The following is a 23,011-nucleotide window of genomic DNA, read 5'->3' as shown; positions in this document are numbered from 1 at the left end:
GTCCCAGAGCCTGGGGGGAAATATACACATGATCAAATTAAATTATTTCATTTTCACTTATGACTAAATGTTTTCTAGTCAATTTTCTCCATCATGTTTTTTCATATTTCACTTGGATTATGTTTATAAACATCAAACTTCAGTCCCATCAAAATAAGCCTCACCAGTGCTTCCCGGCTGAGGGGTTTGGTACACAGAGGCTGTGACATGCAAAAACGATAAGGACCTTACAGAAACATCAAGCTGGAAAAGCCACAGAAATTCAGCTCCCAGCTGTAGAGAGGGTTCAGAGAGTTCCAGGGCAGGAAGTGTCCCTGAGCCGTGAGGAATGGAGCCCAGAGGAGGGTCAAATGTTGAATGCAACGGGAGGATTCATCAGAGGGCCTCGAAGACACCGGAGCTCCGGGTCCCAACCCTCTGAGACTGGAGATCGGGGGTCCGTCGCTTTCTGTTTATTTATTTATACTTGTTTTTGTTGATTATGCATATTCATGGGGTGCAAAGCTGACCGTCACCACTTGTGTTCAAGATGTCATGGCCAGATCGATATTACCAGCATGCCTATTACCACAAGTTGTGATCATTATTCTTGTCCTCAGCACACATTTTTTCCCCATCAGAGAAAGGACCCCTTCATTGTGACCTTATTCTGGAGGGCCACAGTTGTGCCCTTTCCACAAATCATTTGTTGATGCCACGGGAGTGTGAGCTTGGCTATTGACACATCCATCTGCAAAACAAGGCTATCCGCAGAGGAGGTGCAACGTGCCAGCGCCTGGGAATGAATCTGTCGGCATTTCAAGGACAAACATCTTCCTGCCTACAGCCACTGAACTTCCAATCCAAAACTGGGGGGAAATGTCTAGGCTTCGTTAAGCCTTTTACTTACTTTTCAATTGCAATAAGACTCATGTATTACCCTGTTGCTCTTGTCCCCTCTTTGTTTCCTCAGTGTCTCCCAGCCAGGAGGCTGAGCCAGTGATGTCCCTATCCACTGGGGTCGGGTGCTGAACAGCAGGAAGGAAGGCTGGCAATGGTGGGGGAAGGAAGGGGTGTCTTTTCTGGCTGGCATGAATGGTGGGAGACTTTGTGCTGGCCAATACTTCCCAGTGCAGGTGACACGCACTCACTAGAACATTTGTCTTGTGCATTTCCCAAGTGACAACAAGAAAAGGGTGGAGACATTAGCATAGGTTCTGTGCACATGCCCAAGCTGATGATGGGGGTCCAGGAGAGCTGATGGGGCTCAGCCTAGCATGGCCACCGTCCAGGGTTTAGATGAATTCTGGCTTGGACAGGATCTGCATCTCGTGCCTCTCAGTTCTCTCCCGGAATGTCATTCTGGAATCCTGTGATCTTTGCTCCCTAGAGGAAGTCAGAATAAAGTAGGAGGGAAAATAATTTGACCTGATGAAAAGGGCAGTAGAGAGGTTAAGAGATGGTAGTTGTGAAGAATGTATTAAAGATTAAACGACTGCACTAGATACTTCACATGTCAAGTGCCCGACTTCCTTCTCTGCTACTTGCAACCCTCCTTCCCAGCAGTCAGCACTTCCTGAGACAGCAGACAGAGGCATCACCGGCCAAGAGGGAGGTAACTGCTACTAGCCCCATTTTACAGATGAGCAAACTTATTTATGGAAGTTAAATAACTTGTCCAAGGTCATGCATAGCTATAGATAAGCAATGGTAGGATTTGAACCTCGGACATTGGCATTAAGCTCAAGCCTTAAAGCATTCTAAGATCACCTATGGATTTCTCCACCTATTCCCTGTAGCTCGTGCAGGAAAACAGTTGAAAGCAGAAAAATGTCAGTTGCAGAGATTTAAGTTTAGCTCTGCCACTATTTATTCATATAACCTCGATAATGTCTTTTTACCTCATGAGCTTTATTTTGTGTATCTGTAAAACAGTAATAATGCTCCATGTCCTACTATCACCCCAGGATCAGATTGAGCTAATTCATGAGGAGACACTTTGACCAAAAGAAAAGTCTCCTAAATGAGCCATGATTAAGGCAGTTGCTATAGGAGCTGAGGTGGTGCAGGTGAAAAGGTGAAAGAGCCCTGGCTGTGCCCTGAGCTTGGATTTGAGCCTGTCACACTAGTGGAAACTTTCTGACTCCACGTGTCTCGTCTATAATATGGGAATTCTGTAACCCGCCGGGAGTTTTGGAATGAGGACCACACACGCTGGAATTCCAGTGCAGTGGCCGTCCGTGTGTCTGACCAGACAAGAGCGCCTCTTACCTGCAGCGGAAACAGACAGAGCCACTGAAGACGCAGTAGACGAGGGGATTAATGGCGCTGTTCAATGCTGGCAGGTTCTGAATGATCACAGAGGCATAGAAGCGCTCCTTGGTGTCTGGAAGGAGGTCGAAATTGTCCAAAATGTCAAAGAGGAAGTACGGACTCCAACAGCAGATGAAGGCTGCGTGAGAAGAGAGACATTAGCACCGCAGCAGGTCACAGCCGAGGGGTCCATCTTGGTCTGCCCCGACCGGAGTTCCCCTGGAGGTTGTTTGGCATCTGGAATCTCTCAGAAACTCTGGAGTGCGTGGACTGTTTAGAACAGTCGTGTGTGTCAACACCGATGTCGTCTTCACTTAGGCACACGCACATGTACACATCCTACGGATGTGCTCCTAAAACTGAGCAAATTTCCTGGAGCTGCTCTATCTGTACAGCGGCCTAATTTCTACTGTTGTGGGCTCTTCATTGAAAGCTTGGGCACAGCCAGGTATGGCCATAGCCTTTTATACAGCACAGTGCTGAAGAAAAACCAGCCAAATTATTGGGAAAATCTCCGGGAAAAGACAGAAAAACAGGAAGCTTGTTTACCAGATAGTGACTCCTGGTTTTAGGGTATGGAAGGGGGAAGCAGTGATTCCAATGTTTTCAAAGTGTGGCTCAGTTAATCACAATAGTCTAAACTTTCTTTTCCACCACTGAGTGAGACTCTCCAGAAAACACACACCTAAATCCCCTGTCCAAATCGGTTAGTGTGTGTGAGACTCTAATTCTGTTTGGCTCCAGATCCTCAAAGGAAATGGGTTGAAAGTGAGGATCTAGAGTGTGGTGGTTAATTTTATGTGTCAGCTTGACTGGGCCCCAGGGTACCCAGAGATTGGGCTAAACATTATTCTGTACCTGTCTGTGAGGGTATTTCTGAATGAGATTAACATTTGAATAAGCAGATGGAGGAAAACAGATTGCCCTCCCCAGGGTGGGTGGGCCTCATCCAATCTGTTGAAATCCTGAGTAGAACCAACAGGCTGAGTGAGGGACAAGTTACTGTCTCTGCTTGACGATCTTTGAGCTGGGACACTGGCCTTCTCCTGCCCTCATGCTGAGAGTCAACCTGGAACTTACACCTTCAGCTCTCCAGATTCTCAGGTCTTTGGACTCAGACTTGAACTAGAACTGACACCATTGGCTCTCCTGGTCTCTGCAGATCTTGGGACTTCTCAGCATCCATGATCACATGAGCCAATTCTTTATAATCGATTGATCTCTCTCTCCTATTTTTCTGGAGGGCCCAGACAAATGCTGGTTGACTGGACATGCACGTTCATCTCTTACTCTCTTGCCATGTCCTCTCCACTCTGCTTCTCCCCCTTTCCCACCCATAGGATTTTTCCTCCAAGTAGGAAAACTTCGGCTTCTTTGGCCATTTGCATGCAGAGGCAAACTTTCCTCCATAACTGTGTGAAGGGGATTCTGTAAATTGCTGGAGAGTTTGGGGATGAGAAACTGACTCATGGTTTTTTTCGCCTAGACCTTGGCAGTGTATTAATGGGGAGTGATTTAAACACAAAGACCGCTGAGCATTCTGGACCCTGGGTGGCTAAGCCCAATGTTGGCCCAGAAGAGCGGTCCTGGGGCATGCAGGGATGAAACGACCCTGTGTGCTTGTGGGTTTGTGTGGGAGCGGGGGGATTCTGGTTGCCACAGGGAAGCCAGTCCTCCCACATGGTATAGGCAGCCCAGCCAAAAAACCTTATCCTATGGCCCTTACATCCTTTGAATGCCTAACTGGACATTCACGTATGGGAGAACCCTGCTTACAATCACCCCAGTCTAGAAAACTAACTCTGTTTTATGTATGAACACAGATATTTTTAGCAAATGCTGAGCTTTCCAAAAATGCAATTCCCTTGTAAATGGAGGAAAGATACTTTTTTTAGTTTGGAAATTTACTAGGGTTCGTTTGCTTGAGCAGAAAATCAAGTTGCTGACAGCAGTACTGCTTATATTTTTTATGTCTCCATGAAAACACACCTGTATTGGTTTTTATTTGCAGCTGTTACTATGTCTAGGTATAAGCATCTGACTACATTATTCTTCTCGTGTAGGTGTGTCCAAGTATTTACATATTAAAACTGGTATTATTTTATTATAAATTATTTTCTTGCTATTTCTGCTTTATATTATTTTGGAGCAGTATATTGATCTTTTAAGAATTATAGTAGGTAGGTAGTATTATGTATGCATTTTATTTCAGGATTTTGAAAAGGAGCATTATTTGTTCTAGAAAGTGCCGTTTTAGTCTGATAGGTCTGTGAACACTTGCTGACCCTCTGTGGGCATTCCTGCTTGCAGACTGAAAGGATCCCACAGGGCCTGAGAGTGTGTTTCCTGATTTAAAAGGGCTATGCTGGCTCTGGAACACCTGTGTGAGCATCCATTTCCCGACTCAACATCGAGAACATGCATCTCTCTGATTCTGATTGTCTGGGAAGACAAGTCTGTGATCTACTTCGGAAGGCTCTGAGAAGGGTTTTGAGCCCTGGAGGGTTGTATATGCTTTATCCCGAGTTCTGCCTGCAGTGTTGTTTTGTGCCCACGTTCTGCTGGCTGAGTCACTGTGTGTGTGGTCTGTTTGGCATTTTGCAGTTGCATTTTAGAAAGGTGAGAACGGACCATTCTGGTGATTTGACATGCAGCTAAGGTGACAGCTATGCTTTCTCGGAGCTTCTAAGAGCTGCCAGAATGGCACAGAGGCAGGTATTTGAGCTAAATAAAAAGGAAGTAGAACAAATCTCTTTTCTTCTTGCATGTCCTCATTCATTAACAAATGTTAATTGAGCCGTGTGTGTGGGACCCTACTTTAGACCTTGGTGATAATAATGTAAGCAACACAAAAGCAAAAGCCACTGCCCTCACGGATTTATTACTCCAGTGGGGGAGACAGACTATGAGAAAATCAATATATTTTCCACAGTGTCAAGTAGAAGTTACGAACCGTGAAGAAAAATAAGGCAGAATAAAAACTAGAGGAAGGCTATTTAAAAAGCATTGTCAAGGAGGCCTCAGGGAGGTGGCATTGTTGGGGAACAAGTGAGGTAAAGAAGTCAGCCATGTGGCCATCTGAGAGCAGAGCATTTCAGACGGGAGACAGTGCAAGGTGACTTTCCGGGTCTTCAGAGTAGAGAGAAAGGAAAAGGAGAGGGCAGAAGACAAGAGGATGGCAGGGCAGGCAACGTGGCCATAAGGAGTGTTTGTGGCGACCCTGGAATTGGATGTCAAGCAGAGATGGAGTGCCACTTCCACCTCTCCTGTGGTTACGAACGTCAGCCCTGGGGAGGGTGTGCTTTAAAGGAAGTGACTGAGTCAACAGGGCGATGCAGTAGGGTCCAATCAGATTCCTCTGTATTATCCAACTCATGACCTTGGGCAACTACATGCATGAAAAGAGGGATTAGGAACCAAATGTCGGCGCTTGAAGGAGCCACAGACAGACTGATGAGTCCCACATATTCCTTCCCAATCAGACATAGGTGGAAATGTCCGTAGACAAGCTCCTTTCTGGTGTGAGCTTTAGGTGCAAGCTTGCGTTTGGTATGTTCACATAGTTTTGCAATGCAGGGAATGACATGCTTACCAAGGATGATGACAACACTATACTTGATGGCCTTGAGTTTTGCCCTCGAGATGAGCCCTCGGTTGAAGCTGCTGCACAGTTTCCCATCTGTAGAGACGAGAGGGGAAGGGTAAAATGAGGCACTCGAGGGGTGATGATTTCTGTTTCTGTTACTAGGAACGTCGAAGGTTAGACCCGCACGTTTCAAGGGGACAGACCACTTGTATCCTGCTCACCTGTGCTCAGAAGGCCCTTTCTGGACTTTTTCAGAATAAAAATGGATGTGGGCTGGTTGCTAGACACCACCCAATTTGCAGCTTAATAGAATATGCAAATGTTATGGGATGCCCAGACTCTCTCAAGAGACCTGGTCAGATGGCCTGAGCCCGATGCAGCTGCAATGAGACCATGTGGCCCCCAGGGATGAGGCCTTCTCTGTGGAGGGCTGTTCTCTAAGACATCCATTTGGTTGCTTTGGTAACCTGGGCAAGGGAACGTTCCTAGAGTATTTGCTGCAGACCAACTCATTCATCTAATTCAGAAACTCCACTCTCAAGAACAAGTCAAGCCAGGGGTATCAAAAATACTCCCAAATAGGAGCCCAGATATAAATTTAATCATATGTGGGTTGTTGCCTGATGGTGAGACACTCAATGGGTGAATATAAGAATCCACTAGAATATAAGCTCCATGAGGACAGGCTTTGCTTTCTCCACTCCTGTGACCTATAAACACATTGAAGGATTCAGACATATCTGTTGAATGAATCAATACCAACCTCTTATTAGTCAAGAAGTAGTGGTAAAACGACGGTTGATTAGGATGCCGGAATTCAGTGCAACAGATCTTAATAAAAGGAGTGATAGACAGAAAATTTGGGGATAAAAATGTTGGACACAGGATCCCTTCTTGCCTCTGTGGAAGTTTTTTTTTTTTTTTTTCCCCTTTTTGTCTTTTTTTCATGACTGGCAACGGATCACAACCCTCAGTGTCGCTCCTGTACCAGGCCGGGACCGGCAACGGGATCGCAACCCTCGGCGTTGCGCCCGCACCTCACTCAGCCAGTGAGCGGGAACTGGTCTGTATGTGGGATCCGAACCCTCAGCGGGAGCGCTACCGCGCTCCCAAGCGGCGCACTGTAGCAGTGCGCCACCGGGCTGGCCCAGTGGAAGAGTTTTTACTGACGGGGCTTCCGCCAGCCCATAAGGCACCTTTGTGAAAGTGAGGAAAAGGGGTCCTTCCTCTGGATGGGCCAGGCTCACCCAGAGCACACGCTCAGTGAGGGTTGCTTGGACCAGATGCCAGGCCCCGTATCCCTCAGCCGGGTGCCACTGAGTGGGGCTCAATGCACACAGCCCTGGAGGTCCCCAGGTCAGGGGCCCTCCTGTGTGCCTCAGTCACGTGGGCAGGGATGTTCTGCACTAGAGAGGTGAACTGTGGTGTTCAAGGTCCTCAAAAGTCCTCACTATGCTGCTCAGATTTCACATTTGAAATTCATTTTAATCCCCATGGAAACTGGCCGCAAGTTTACTTTTGCAGTATTCATTCAATCCCATCTTCATTCCAATCCAAGAAGCACAGCCCATCTGCTAAAAGGTAAGGACAGCATAGAAAGGCTAAAACAGAGTTCTTGTTCTCTGGAACTTTCAGTGCAGCAGGAAAGATCACACACTCTCCACAAGGCGGGGTGGGACGGCAGAGACACAAACCAGCCGTGAACACAGGAGAGCGCCGTCCCTCACCGCTGCGCTGCGAGATGCAAGGGCATCGGGTAAACTGCCAGCGACATGCGAGGGACTCCAAAGGCAAAGACGGGGTGCAGGCCTGGGACTGGGAAAGAAAGATGTGGGAAGCAGAGGTGACATCCTCAGCCAAGACATGGAACAAGAAAACGTAGGATGTGTTCAGACCACACTGAGTCATCTTACTTGGCTGCAGCCTGCAAGTGTGTGGGGTTTGAGGGTGAGGAGAAGGACTGAGGGAAAACTGGGGAGACCTCAAATGTCTTGTGAGGAGTTGCCACGCAATTCCTGAGGCAGCAGCAGGCCATGGAGGCTTTTGAGCATTTTTCAGTGTGAGGATTTACTCATCGGAGATGATGAACTGTTATCAGGAATAACAGGAGTAGGAGCTTTTTAGGGGCAGAGGACTAAAATAATAATTAATTGACTTGTTTTTCTTAAAATATACCCTGTAAGGCCACTCTTGGGTACTGTTAGGGCCTTCCAATTATTCTGTGCATTTCATAGCACAGCAAAACCGTGGCGATGTAAGGAAAGCAACTGCTTCAGTAGTATTTACAAAAATGGCTCTCAACTGGGAGTGATTTCACCTTGCAGGGGATTTTTGGCAAAGTCTGAACACATTTTTGGTTGTTACAACTGTGTACATGTGTGTTACTGGCATCTAGTGGGTCGAGGCCAGGGATGCTGGTAAACATTCTTCAATGCACAGGACAGTCCCCACAACAAATAATTATTCACTCTAAAATGTGAAAGGTGCTGAGGGTGAGAAATCCTGATCTCCAGGATGGTATCTTGGGAGGGATACTGGCTTCAGGATCAGACCTGACACATTCTTCAGCTCTACCAATGACTAGCTGAGTAACCTTGGGCACATTGTTGAAAGTTCCCAGCCTCAGTTTTTCCACTTAAAAAATGAGGCATAGAACAGCAAACTCACCGAGTTACTCTGAGGATGAAAATAAAAGAACACATTCAAGGTCACAAACCCCGTGCTGGAAATGTCAGCTGCCTTATCAGTTGGGATGAATGAGGTATTAACAGTGCTATATTTCAGGGGAAATATGAGCTCTCTTTATGGAAGTGAACAGAAAGTCTTACTACATTAGATTGTCTACTATACAATGTTGTCATCTGTGCAGGATTATATACAGCAGAAAATGATCAGGGTAGGATTATACCCATGGGGGGGCAAGTAAAGAAGACAGCAAACCAAATTCTATCCTTTCAAAGTGTCCCCACTTGCTGGTGCGAGGTAACAGCTGGCTCCTAAACAGTATGGCTCTGCAGACTATTTGGTGTTTCAGGAAAGTTTTCAAGAGTGGCATTTGTGCTGTGAAATCTGTTTAAAATGGAAATTCACAGAACTTTCCATAGGGCAACTGGGTGACAATATAGTCAACTACGTGCCCTCCGATCTCCCAGTGAGATTAATGAAAAGTGTCTTTAATCTGACCACCGCAGGAAATGCAAAGCCTCCAGCTTCTAAAGATGGCTCTTCAAAGAGAGCAGAGCTACAAAATGCCAGTAAATTCTCCTTTATTGGGAGATAAAAGGATTATTTCTACTCAGGCCTTGATGCTGAGCTGGGGTGAAAAGCAGTTAAATTCAGCTGTCACTGAGCATTAATAGCTTGGGTAGCTTCAAGGCAGCAGGTCCATTGGATTTGGGACTGGACGCAACACACTGACTTGGACTGTTTTAGTTCCAGGTACATCCCGAAAGGTGGTCCATGCTGGAAATTTAGTCTCCAGATGGCCAGTTCTTGCTCCTCACCTTCCCAAAGCCTCAGGCCTCGTGCAGAGACCCTGGAAACTCCTTCGCGTGGGCCGAGCACCTGAAGCCAGAGCAGTTGGTGCCTTGGGATTTCAGATGGAGGCTGAATTTATTCTTTGGGGATGAGGGGACCCTTCTGTGGACTCCAGTGTAGGGAATTTGTTTGGAAACAAGGAAGTCTAATTGGTAATATTTAAAATAAATATGTTTTATATGTTGGGACTTTTATGTACTTTGGGCTGACTTTTAAAATTAAAGATTCTTAACAGTCTTTCCTGATTTCTAAAACTTTTAAAGCTTGAAGTTCATTTCTGAACAGTAATGGCCTCTTTTTCTACACGTACCACCTGAACGCTCCCGGAACCCAGCAGTTAAATGTTTTCTGCGCATTAGGTCTCATCTGTTGAGCTGCGGGACTGCAGCCATTTTCTTCCCAGGGTTTTTTTTGGCCCTTTAGTTTTTCTGGTAGACCCAAGGGGGAGTCTCAGTGTTCCAGGATCTGCCCGGGCCACGGCCTGTGCCTCTGCAGTGACTGTGTCTGGATCGTGCCTTCCACGGTCACTGCAGCTGCCCCGGGCAGCCCCAGGCCACTCCGCACAGACCTGCCCTTTGTTGGGGACCTCCTTGGAGGGGCTTTGGCTGGGCGCCATCTGCCCGGCAGCCACTGTCACTTCCAAGCCACCCCTGTGAGTTCCCTTCATGACTGCTGTGCCCTTGGACGGTTGCTGGGCTCTTGAGCGCCCCCTCTCCTGGCCTCACTCGCGTCCCTGGGCTGCGGATTACTCCGCACCACTGCTCCGCCCTGGGGGACACCTGCTCCCCAAGTTCCTCTGCCAGGAAGCAAGGCCAGGCCTCACTCCTCTGCACTTGCCTCTCCACGCCTGCAGCAGAGCCGCCTGCGCCCCCGGGGACTCGGCTTCTCCAGCGTCACCCTCGGCTTCTCCTCCCCAGTGCCCACAGGGTGCCACAGCAGTCAGGCCGGAAGGCTCTTCAGTGACCTCAGGCCTCGTCCTAGTTTGCACTCACTGGGCCTGACCCATTTCCAGGGTATTTCTACTTTCAGGAAACCTACTGTCCTCTTCTTGTCACCTGAGGTGCTCCCTCTCTCCCCATCAGCTGGACGTGCCGCGTTTTCTCTGGAGGTTTCTAACCCAGAGCAAACGGAAGGTCACAGCTAGCTTCCAGCTTTCCCCTAACTCACCACTCAGCCTTTCCTGTGCCTCAGCTCCTCGGCTCAGGTGCAACCAGGACTCCCGACTGGCCTAAAATAATTATGCAGAGACAGGTGAGCTGTTCCCCCACCTGCCCCCGCCACACATCCCTGAGACTACATTTCCCTTTCACGCTGCCACCCCCAGACCCGGCTCAGATGCGGCACCTGGGTAATACTCCACTGTCTCCCCGACCCCTGCCTGCTGCAGGGAGATGCTGACGGACACCTCAGCAGCGCTCTGTTAAATATGGCAGAATCTCCACCTGCTCGAACTGCTGAATGACCGTGTGGAACAATGCCTGACTCCCAGCCCTTTACAGCCAGTTGGACTTTGAGCAAGAAATAAACTACTATTTCATTAAGGCTACTGATATTTTAGGGTTTACGTGGCTTTTATGGTTTCATACCTTTTTACCCCAATGTCATAAAGATATCACCCAACATCTTTAAAGAGCTTTAAAGGTCTGAGTTTTCACATTTAAGTTTCTAGTTTCCCTGGAAATTGTTCTTGCCCGTGGATTGAGGTAAAGATCCAATTCATTTCTTTCCCTCTGTCAGAAGGCACATGATGGGTTCTCGTGCATGTGCAAGTCTGTTTGGGGCTGTTTTAGTTTCTATTTGTCTGTTGTATTGTGGCTGCTAATCTTGTCCTGAGTGAAGCAAAAATTGGCACCTTGTATGCAGTGCTGTCTTAACAAAAACCTAAAAGGAAGGAAACTGAGGCAAAGAAACAGAGAGTGGAAGCTGGGATACCGGAGATCCATTCGATAGAAGTGTCACACATGATGGCTGGGAAGACAGACTGTGTGCCTGCTGAGCCTGGAGCCCAGGGGACACCACAGGATCGGTAAACTGAATGTTAATAGTGTATATTGATTGCCACCAGTGGTGTTTAGCTGGAATTGGAAAAAAGAAATGAACTTAGAAAAGAGTTGGTTGGCTAATGAGCAAAAATGAGAGGCAGTCAGGGAAAATCTCCAAATTTGGGGTTTTGTAGAGTTGCAGACGCCACCTGCTTCTAGTTCCCAGAAGCACTGGCTACATGCTGTGTGTGCCCAGTGCAGAATGAAACTGCAGGCAGAGCATTCAACCAAATGGAGCCCTCTTCTAAGTGCGCTGGTCCCAGCCAATAAAGCTGGCCGTGGTCCCCTAATTTGGGACCTACATTAAGCTGTAACATTGAGAGGTTTTACCCAGCAAAGATCCATTGCGACTCATCCTTGAGGCAAACATTGGGGTAAGAATGTGGCCTCCCACCTGTTTCAGACGGCCTCAAGCGAGCTTCCAATAAGTTGAGAGATGGGGATTGGGTGAGGACGCCACACCTGTCCATCACTCCGACTTCACGACAGATCTTAACATTTGGTGCATTGAACCTCCTCGACCTCCAGGAATGTTCGGCTATCCTTGGCTCTTGACTTTTCCATGCATATTTTAAAATTGGCTTGTCAAGCTCAATAAAATATTTCAATTCAATTTTGATTGAAATTGAATAAACATGTAGATCAGGTGGGAGAGTTGATGTCTTTTTTATATGGAATCTTAGGTTCCATGAACGTGTTCTAATCTTCATTAATTTGTATGTTTATATTTTTCTTGCACGACTTTTGTTAAGTGTAGCCATTTGTAGAGAAGCCATTTTATCTACAGTTACTGATGAAGAAGCTGATACTTTGAGCAATGAATGGGCTTCTCTTAAATTCATTGAGGCGGAATGTAAATATGACTCTAACCTAGTTTCCAGTCCATAGCTTCTATCTTCACCCCATTCTGCCTCACTTAATTTGAAACGCGCAGTTTGGATATAGCGTGGAGACCTTCACATCTGCAAGCCATTATGGCCAGGCGCTGCTGTATCCAGACATGTGACAGTTTGTCTGCTGCATGGTTGTGCCTCCCTGGTCTCCTGCTCTCATGCAGTGAATGTTTTCATGAAAGGCAACATACAACAGCGGAAACCTCATCTCCTCTACCTCTCACGCTCCACGCTTGTTTGTGGCAAGTCTTTAGATCATTTATAAAACAGTTCTTTTTCATTTTATTTCTGTCAGCCTTTGAGTGGGAGAAAATAGACATATTTGCCAGCAAGAAGAGTGGTTTTTACACTAAGGATGGCTTGAATTTTTCAGCCAGTGTTTACAAAGTGAGCTTCTGTTCACACTGATCACTGCTAATGTCCCCTGGCTGTTGAGTAATAATTCTGGCATGCTTAACACTGCTGGCGATTCTATTTATCAGCCAACTCCAGAGCTGCTTGGCTGTAATGATAGACAGGAAAGCAAGTGACTTCCATTTAAGAATAAGATACCGAGAGTATATGAGCTTTTGAGAATACCAGCTGCCCTCATTCCAGAAGGAGGCCGCTGATGGTAATAAAAGGTATAGAAACCTAAAAAACAGGTGTAATAGAAATATTGTATAGGTGTATTAAAGAATAAAAGTGGACTGTAGCCATTTCCACCTTTGGAGAAGGGCTGACGGCCCACTGTATATCAGCAGGAAGCAAATCTGTAAGTAACTTTGTACCATTTTAGAGACTGGAGGTCTGGGGAGCCCAAGAGTCCAGAGGCTGGAAAATGTAGTACGCGGGTGACGTGGGGGACTCTGGACGGAACAGAAGAGCTGTATGAGGTGGGACAGTGAGGGTGAGAGCCCAGAGGGACAGACAGGCAGGGAGGAGCGTGCCGGCCTCCTGGAATTGGTAGAACTCACAGGACCAGGGTTTACACCAATCTCACTTAAACCTGAAAGTGCAGGAAGACCTCAGCTACCTCAACAAAGTTGGGCCCTGAACCCGCCAGTCATGACGCACATTTTAGATTTTAAATATATCAAAGCAGAAACTTCAGGAGATGAGACTAGAGTAGTGCTCCAGAGGCAGAGCGCTGAGGGAGCGTCGTGGAATGGAAGCCAGGCCAAAGACCATGAGGTCGGGTTTTTAGTGACAGAGAAAGTTTCCTTTTGTAAATTTTGAGCCTTTTTCGGTCACCCACCAGTTCTTTTTCTATGACACCCTTCTTTCTTGTAGGCAGCCTGATCAGGGGAGGAAGCACAGGCTTTCTGGTCCATCACATGTGCATTTGAATCCTGGTCATGTTGTGTGCTACCTCTGGAAACGAGCAAGCTGCAAACCTTTGAGCCTGTCTTCCATCTGTAGAAGCCAGTTAATAACACCACTTCCAAGGGTTACGTAAGGATTAGAGGCGATAACACACGGAAGGGACCTAGTCTAGTGGCTGACAGTACCTGCTCTGTTTGTCCTTCCGTCTTGTCTGTCCATGTGGAGAGACTGAATAAACAGACAGATGACGGTCAGTCATATGTAAAAATCGAACTCTGACCCACACTCTGCAGCAGCCAACCCAGAAAACCAATTCCTAACCTCCAGTAACCATCTCTAAAGCCAACCTCCTATCTACAACTCAGACATGTAGGGAGTCAAACCACTATCTCTACTGAACAGTCCAGAAAGCCAAATGATAACGCCTGTAAAATCTAGCCCAAGTGGCCAGGACTTGATTAATACCTGACAGGTTCTCTAATTTTTGTCCTACTTCCAAGTTGAAACCAATGGGAGAAGCCAAATATGCACCCCTGACCAATCTCAAGGGACGCCCCGCTTCTAGTTGGCACACCATCAGCTCTCCCACGTCACCAGCCCAGTCGGCACACACCCGAAGCCTTCCTTTCTTTCACTACAAAACTTTCCCACGCCTCCCTCTGCCTGCCAAAAAAGCAAGTGTTGGTACTGACTCCCTTGTTAGAGCAAGCTCTGAAAAAATAGCCATTGTCTGTTCTTATTTGGTTGGTCTTTTTATTTCCACCGTCTCTCTGTCTCTCTCTTTTTCTCCTGACTCTCCCCCTGTTATGGACTGAATGTTTGTGTCTCCCCCAAATTCATTTCTTGAAGCCCTGGGCCCCGATGTGGTGGTATGTGGAAATGGGGCCTTTGGGAGGTAATTAGGGTTAGATGAGGTAATGAGGGTGGAGTCCTAAAAGAAGAGACATCAGAAAGTTTGGGCTCTGTCTTTCTGCCGTGTGAGGACACAGCGAGAAGGTGGCCACATGCAAGCCAGGAAGAAATCCTCACGAGGAACGGACTGGCTGGCACATTGATCTCAGACTTCCTAGTCTCCAGAACCAACAAAATGAACTTCTGTTGTTTAAGTCATCTGGACTGTGGTATTTTGTTGCAGCAGCCCGAGCACACTAAGACACCCACCTGCCCTGCCATCCCCTCTGCCCTCTCCAGCCCCAGGCTCTGGACTTCCCTAAATCCTCTGATCTCACCACACTTGACCTGTCAACCATCAAACCGAGTCCATACACTCTGCTAAGTGACAACTCACTTAACCAGTATATACTTGTGTGATGTACGTTGCTCAGTCCAGCCAACAAATGTACTTCTCCCGGGCTCTCCTAGAGAAAATATCTAAATGGGAAAGGACCAGCTCCATTGATGGGAATTTCAGGCATCACGGAATCTTAGCAGGGAGAGGACTGAGGGCAGTAGAGGCACCTTCTGTATCTCTCATATCAGCCTCTGGGGGCTTCCTCTTGCTGGCGGTACCTGATCCTACCTGGATATCAGGATACATCTCATCTTCGTGATGCCCATTCACTGCGTATGTAAGTTTTGAAAGTGCAAAAGTTTAGGGATTCATAGCGTCTATATGTAATCAGTCTCAGCATGAGGACTTACTGGACCCAAGCATGAAATTTACACAGAGAAACATTGAAAATGTACTTTTTTAAGGGGGCTGAGTTGATGATTAAAAAAACAAAAGAATATCTCAAGTATATACAGCTAGTATAATACAGGCTGTTTACCCAGGCTAAAGGGCCACTAAGCTATTGTTTTGTATCATATAATTTATGCAATTGTAGAAAATTATAACATACAGTTAAGTAGAAAAAAAGAAGAAAATAAAAATCAATTGAAATTCTGCCATTCAGAGATAATCACTATAACATTTAGCATTTGTGCTTCTTGACATTTTCCATCGATCTGTCCAGCTATTACCTACACATGCACACATACATTCTGTTGTATAATACATATGTGTCACATATTTATAAAAGTGACACCATACTGCTCTCTCCTTCTTAACCGATCACACTGTAGGCATCATTCAATGCCAGTGAGTACTCACTACACAATAATTTTTAGAGTTCTAGTATTTCATTGTAGGGCTGTATAATTATTATACTCAGTCCCTCATTGTAGGGTGCTCAGACCTTTAAACATTTTTCCTGATTATAAATAACAGTTCTCATACTTTCTTTCCTTTCCCTTTCTTTCTCTGTCTTTTTCCCCGTCCTCCTTTCTTTAGTCAGAGTTTCTTTCCTTACAGCATGAGGCAGAAATCTAACCGTCTTCATTCCCAAATAGTTAGGTAGCTGTCTCCCTGCTAGTTATTAAACAACTTCTATTTCCCTGTCAATTTAACGTAGTTCATTATACCCTAAATTCTTGAGGTTTCTTTAGAGCTCCTGTTCTGTTCTTTATCCCTATTCATGTAATTCCATGATAAGGATATCTTGCTTCAACAATTACAGTATTTACTGTATTTATTCGATATCTGATAGAAGAATGCCCTCGCCCATTTTTTTTCAGACAAATATTCTAACCTTTGGTCGGAGCCACTCCCGCTGAATAAAATCAACTTGTTTGGTTTATCCTGTCTGGTTGCTCTTGCTTTTCTAGAAGAAGCAGTGTGCAGACAGACACCGGCCCGATGTGAGAGGAGGTCGGACCGGGCCTGCCGGCTGGGACCTGCTGCAGTCATGCAGGCTTGTGGGTCCAGGAGGCCCCGCTCATATCTGCTAGAGGAAGACTTCTGCAAGATCAAGGTTAGCCAAGGGCTGGGTGACGTGGGTTAGAGACTTACCTGAGCAGTTGGAAATCACTGTCTCCTGGGCTTTGCTCTTCATCCAAATAGTTCGAATCACAATGCCATAGATGACACTATGAAGAGGACAAAAGAAAATATAAAAATGACAGGTAGGTACCTCCTGTGAGGACGCAGCGAGGACCACGCCCACTTCCCCTGTTGTGAGGTGGGGATGGAGGGTCTCTTAGCCAGTCCTGCACCCTGTACTTGCTGATTACAGAGTCACAGCAGATCGACACTAAACGGGACCATAAAGATCGGTTGGATGTAGTTGCTTTTTTCCTCAGTGAGGGGCTAGGACCTGCTGAAGTTACACAGTTTCCTCAAGGTAACCCCGATGGTCAGAGGCAGAGCTGTGATTAGAATCTCCGGAGTCAGAGAGACCGAGGTCTCCTCCACTACTTGCTTGTTCTGTGTCCTTGACTTTAGGCCATCTTTAATGTGTCATCTTGATCTCTGCCTCTGGTGTTCATGTTTTTTGTGTGATTCTCTCCCCTTGAGTGTGAGCAGAGCCGGTGACTTGCTTCTAATCAATGGCACATGGCAAAGGTGACGGATTGCATGTGACTACTTAAGTGGAGCACCTGTCTTGCTGGCTTCGAAGAAGCAAACTATCGTGAATTCTATGGCCACAAGATAATTAGTTCTGCTAACAACCTGAGGGAGCTTGGAAAAGGTCCTGCCCTGGTCGAGCCTCTGATGACCCCTGAGCCCTGGCTAACACCTTGACAGCTGCCTTGCCTCAGCAGAGGACCCACGTCAGCCACGTCAAGACTCTTGGCCCACAGAAACAGTGAGATAATAAACGTATATTGTTTTAAGTCACCAGGTTTATGCTAATCTGTTACGCAGCAATAGATAATTAATACACTGAGCGTCAGCCAAGACTCTGTAACGTGGAGATAATAATACAAACTTCTTGAGTTTTTTGAGTATCAGATGTGACAGTACTTAAGGTGCCAAACACAGTGCTTGAAAATGAGTGGAGACTTATAAAATGTGATTTATCTTCCCCTCTTTTTTGCCAGTTTTCACAGTATATCACACCCACACTTGCATGATGTGATCTGTGCCTAACAGATAAAATTTTAATGATTCAAAAGCATCAGGAAATTTTGCATCCTACTTCTCCTTTGATAAATATAACAATTTATACCCCACTTTAATGTTACTTAACATTTCAAGTATATTAAGCACCTTCACTAAAATCTTTGGGACAAGGCATCACTTTATTTTAAAACAGCACATCCTTCCCTCTTGAGAATCACTAATTAAAAAAAATCAGAGCTCCAGTTGGCAGTAGCTGACAAAGCACTAATTGCTTTTAGTGCTCTTTAGAATATAACTTAGCTAATGACTGTCAGAACCCTCTGCTCCCTAATGGCCTTTTCCCATTCCTGCTCAGCGAACCCCTCTGAGCACTCCAGGAAAGCTTGAGGCCTGTCTGGAGCACCTCCATTCCTTCTCATACCTGCCCAAGGAATTTTTTTGGAATTTGTATGCCTGCATTAAAGAAAAAAATGAGTAAAAAGTTATTACTGAGTCTATTCTTGACCCCAGGTTGAATATCTGTTACAGCAAGGCAACTTCTTTCCCAGATAAATGAAACCCACGGTGATGGAGTTTGGATGTGTGGTCCCCTCCAAAACTCATGTGGAAATTTGATCCCCAACGTGGCAGTGCTGGAAGCTGATTGAGTCATGGGGGCGGATCCCTCATGAATGGATTAATGCTCTCCCTGGGGGTGGGGGGATTAATGAGAGTTCTCACTCAATTAGTGCCCATGAGAACTTGTTGTATTTGGGACCCTAGCACCTCCTCTCTCTCTCTCTCTCTCTCTTGCTTCCTCTCACTGTGTGATCGGCTTGTACCTGCCGGCTGCTGCCACTTTCTGCCATGAATAGAAGCAGCCTGAGGCCCATGCCAGATGCAGCTGTCCCAGAATCATGAGCCAAATAAACCTCTGTTCTTTATAAATTACCCAGTCTCAGGTATTCTGTTATAGCAACACAAAACAGACTAACACACAAGGTAAGATTGCAACCACCATGACATGTTAATGTTATATGAGGATTGCAGCCCCCATATTTAATTGATCAATAACTCTATACTTATTGACCATCAACCGTATACACAATGGAAGAGTTAAGAAAGGTCTTATAGGTTAGGGATTTGGGTATAAGTCACCCTTTCTCTTTCTACGTAGGACCAATCAGAGGAGCGGGAAGCCCATGCCAGCTCTGCTGCCAGCTCAGCCCACACCTCGTCACTGGGGTGGCCCTGCCACTCATTGCCCAACCAAGCTACTTCTTAGGGCATCGGAGAGACCTCTGCATTACATTTGTCTCCTTCTTTCTTGCTTTATCTAATTAATCGCAGAGTTCTGTGGGCTGTCCCTTCAGAATGACTCCACATCTGCAACTTCCTTTCCATCCCTGCTCTTCAGCGTTAGAGTGGAACCTTCCGTCCTGTCCCATTAACTCTGTTGCTTAACATGGTGCTGGGCACCATGTGGTAATTGCTTAATATGTGCTGTGCTTTTTTGTTTCGTACAAGTGCTTATTTTGTGATTTCACATGTGAACTGTGGGAAGAAGGGTTTATTGTCTCCGCTTTATGGATGACGAGGCTGAAGTCCCACAACTAGAATGTGTTAGAGACAAGACTCAAATCGAGGTCTATCGGCCACCAAAGCTCTGATGTGATGTTGACAATGATATTAGTGATCAGCTCACCATGACAGCCAGCCAAGAATGATGCCAGGTCCTTTCTGGAGATTATCTCATCGAATCTCTCCAACAACTTTATGTAGTCAGTGCTAGTGTTATCCACATTCTCTAGAGGAGAAGACCGCAGCTTTGAGAGATTCAGTGACCTGCCTGAGTTTATGTAGCTGGAGGATGGCAGAGCTGGACCATAGCCATGGCCCTCTGACCTCACAGGCTTGTCAACCAGTGTGTCATGTGTTCTCACAGGAGGGTACACGGGCTCCTTTGCGGGATGTATTTGGGCCGCATATGCTATCTATGGCTCTAGTTACATCCCCCTGGAGGCCTTGCTTTATCCCTAGACCAGGTAAGCGCCCTCTGCCGTGGGTCCCACGGGACTCTCTACTTCATGCGACCCAACACTCATCACACTGTGTTGTGACTTCTCCCCATGTTGGCCGCCTATTCTGTTACTCAGGAAGAGTCTTGAAGCCATGTACGAGGGTACTTCAAAAAGCTCATGGAAAGATTTGGATTATTTTTCAACTCTATTATTCCACAGATCTTTTAAGTACCCTCGTGTGTCTTGCCATTGCTGTATCCCCTTGCCTGGCCCATGTCTGGCAGGGAGTGGGTGCTCTACAGGTATTTCTAGAAATAAAGAGTGAATGAAAGAGTCATAAAGGGTCGGGGACCACAAGCATGTCTGTGTGTGGTTGGGTGCTGGGAGGTATCAAGGCAGAACCAATCTTTGAGGGAAAATGTATAAAAACAGCTTGATGCTTAAGGGACTAAGAAAAATGTAAAGTCTTGGTATATACAATCCATTGGTACAGGGTTTGATGGGCTCCCAGGACACAGAAAGGCAGGGGGATGCTCCTAGTGACTTGCCTAGCACCAGAGCTAACCGAGATGTGCTAAAGGCAGCAGACAAAGAGGTCACACTACAGCCTTCAGTAGTTCAGATGAATTTGCCACTGTCTGGGGCCAGCAAGTAGGGACAGTCGGGCATCAGTCAGGATGCTTTTGGTAGCAAGTTACAGAAAACTCCCAACTCCCATTGGCTCAAGCAATCAAATCTTTATTATCTCCCATCATTGCAACTTCAAAGGTAGGGCTGGGTGGAGGCTGAACTTTATTTTTTATTTTTATTTTTATTTTTGTCTTTTTTTTTCGTGTCCGGCAACAGATTGCAACCCTCAGTGTCGCGCGCATACCGGACCGGGACCGGCAACGGGATCGCAACCCTCAGTGCTGCACCCGCACCTCGCTCAGCCAGTGAGCGGGAACCGGTCTGTATGTGGGATCCGAACCCTCGGCGAGAGCGCCGCCACGCTCCCAAGCAGCGCACTGTAGCAGTGCGCCACCGGGCCGGCCCATGAACTTTAACCCCTTTTCTTTTCAGCGTAGGCGGCTTCCTAAGTCAGGCTGCAGCAGCTCCAGGTGTCAATCCAGACACACCAATGTCCAGAGAAGAAGAGAAGCCATCCTCTCCTGGGCTTCTTTCTTCAGCCTAGGGAAACCTTTCCCAGAGCTCTTCAGAAGACCCTTCCTTGTATCTCATTGGCCAGAACTGGACCGATCGCTGTTCCTGAACCACTCACATGCCTGGGGAAGGGCTGCCATGAGCAGCTAAGTGTGAAAGTGGTATGGATGGCGCAAATTTAACCTCACACATCCGGCCTAACTTAGCAATCTAGTAAGAAAGGCTTTCGCAAAAGGCATTCCTCTTGCCACCTCTAGGGCAACAATATACAGGATGTCACTTCCTTTCCTGATGTGATGGGTTGGTTCAGGCCCCTGTCATCTCCCTTGGCCTTGGGCCTCATGCCCGTGGTCAGTGCTGGCCAGGTCCCGGCAGCCCTTCTACCCACCATGGCCTTGCACTCAACCCACAGGGCTGTGCCAACCCGACGTGGAGCTTTCCCACAGAGTGATCCCCATTCCCCAAGCACGATAAATGGATTTTTCTCACATGTTACCAATCAGTGCTCCATGACTAATGTGCTTATTTACATGTTACCAATCAGTGCTCCGTGGCTAACGTGCTTTTTTTCCCACTTATTCCTTTGCAATTGTTGTCCATGGATCTTTTCTACATCTGCCTTTATCTCGCCGAGATAAAATTGATAAGAGAATGAGAAATCAATTAGGTAGCAAGAAAATAAGCACAGCTAAAGTAAAACAATTACATGAGGGCTAATAACCTGCCCAGCTGCAATTACACAGTTATGTCAAGTGAATTCTGAAATAACGGGAGTTGTTCTGACCCAGAAGAGCAGTGATTTGCCTTTGCTGTCAGTCACTACGGTTTCATGTCCTGGGGGCCTGATTGAGTTGACGACGGAGCAGCTACATCTTTGTCTGTCTGCAGCTCTCCTGAGGGTTTCCACAGACGTACAGCTCCTTCCTTCCTCTCTCCTTCCCTCCCTCTCTTGTCCAAAAGCTCCTCCCCTCTTCTTCTTTCCTTTCCATATATTTATAAAGGAGCTGCCATATGCCCCAAACTGATCTAGGCACTATATAGACAGAAATTTCTGTATTGGGGTGTACACACGTGTGTGCGTGTGTGTGTGTGTGTGTGTGTGTGAGAGAGAGAGAGAGAGAGAGAGAGAGAGAGAGAGAGAGAGAGAAAGATACAGAGAGAGAGAGAGACAGAGAGAGAGAGAGAGACAGAGAGAGAGAGTGACATGGCTCATCTGTTGTGTGACTGGTGCAGTTTATCATCCAGGCCTGCGTTGATCAGTCAGTCTGACGTTTACCAAGTGGCTGTTGTGTGCCAGATTTGGAATCCAGAAATTAAGAGACAGCATCCCCTGCACTCATGAGATGCAGCCACACAAGCAGGCCATTACACTGCCATGAAGTCTTAATGACAACAGGGACAAGGTGAGGTTGGGTTTAGGGAGTGACCCCTGAGGCAGCAATGCGTGGGGTTGGCAGGGACAGCTCCACCACGGAGTTTGAAATGAGACCCAAAGAGTGTGACCCAATTTGCCAGAGGCCAGGCAGAGTGAGCGTGGGAGATGCTGAGCCGTGGGGAGTGACGCACAAAGGAGCACAGCAGGGAGAGGAGACAGTTTGCTGTGGCTGGAGCATGGAGCAGGGGTGCCAGTGCTCATGCTAAGTCTCTGAGAAAGAGGAGCACTCTGGCCTGGTGGATATAAACTGTATGTAAAGCTACGCTGAGTAAAACAGTGTGGTATTTGTGGCAGAAGAGCCAACAATCTAGTTATTTGAGCTTTCTCTCCTTTTCTTATGACTGTCAATTGCTGTTAACTGAAAACAAAATAAAACCATATGATGAAGCAAATGTCAAAGTAGGGAAATATTTGTGACATATGAAAAAAGAAAAAGGTTATGGTTTAAATAATATTTCTAAACATAGAGAATAGAGAAAATTACACAGAAACCAACAATGGGGGAAGGAACATATATAAGCACTTATAATGGTAATAAGCATAACAGATATGATCAAGCTCATTTGCAAGTGCAGAAAAGCGCACTAACGCGGGGACTTCGGCCTGTGAATCCAGTAGGGACACGCGCACGGGCATGCGCAGGGCTGGTGACAGCCTGAGCTGTTTCTTCGTCCACTTAGTCCTGGGACTAAGAGTGTCGCTTCACCTGAAAGGAGCGGAGGCAGCGCCGTGGAGAGGGAGCCGGGGCTGTGCGGCCGGACGGGGGACAGCACAGGCTCCTCGGGGGTCCCGCCGGCCGCTCTGGTCAGGAAGGGGCTGCTGCAGGAGGAGGCGCAGCCGTCCCCAGGGGAGCACGCGGCCCTGTGCGCAGGGGGCGGGGCTGCTGTACCGTACC

At 46.9% G+C, this 23,011-nt stretch overlaps 1 protein-coding gene across 1 annotated transcript in view; it reads right to left on the bottom strand.

Moving 5' to 3' along the window:
• Window positions 1–942: 942 nt before the first annotated feature.
• NPSR1 (neuropeptide S receptor 1) overlaps window positions 943–23,011 on the bottom strand; it is a gene marked incomplete at its 5' end in the record, with an annotated part of 65,611 nt that continues 43,542 nt past the window's right edge. Inside the window, 4 exons of the mRNA XM_008591015.1 lie at window positions 943–1,365; window positions 2,251–2,431; window positions 5,885–5,971; window positions 16,486–16,562. Coding sequence (XP_008589237.1) covers window positions 1,275–1,365; window positions 2,251–2,431; window positions 5,885–5,971; window positions 16,486–16,562 — 436 coding nt within the window. The remainder of the gene's footprint in view (window positions 1,366–2,250; window positions 2,432–5,884; window positions 5,972–16,485; window positions 16,563–23,011) is intronic.

This window comes from Galeopterus variegatus, unplaced genomic scaffold, assembly GCF_000696425.1.
Source record: "Galeopterus variegatus unplaced genomic scaffold, G_variegatus-3.0.2 Scaffold6562, whole genome shotgun sequence".
In the NCBI taxonomy this organism is placed as follows: domain Eukaryota; kingdom Metazoa; phylum Chordata; class Mammalia; order Dermoptera; family Cynocephalidae; genus Galeopterus; species Galeopterus variegatus.
Note: the sequence above shows the minus strand (reverse complement) of the source record. Positions and strands in the feature narration are given on the sequence as shown.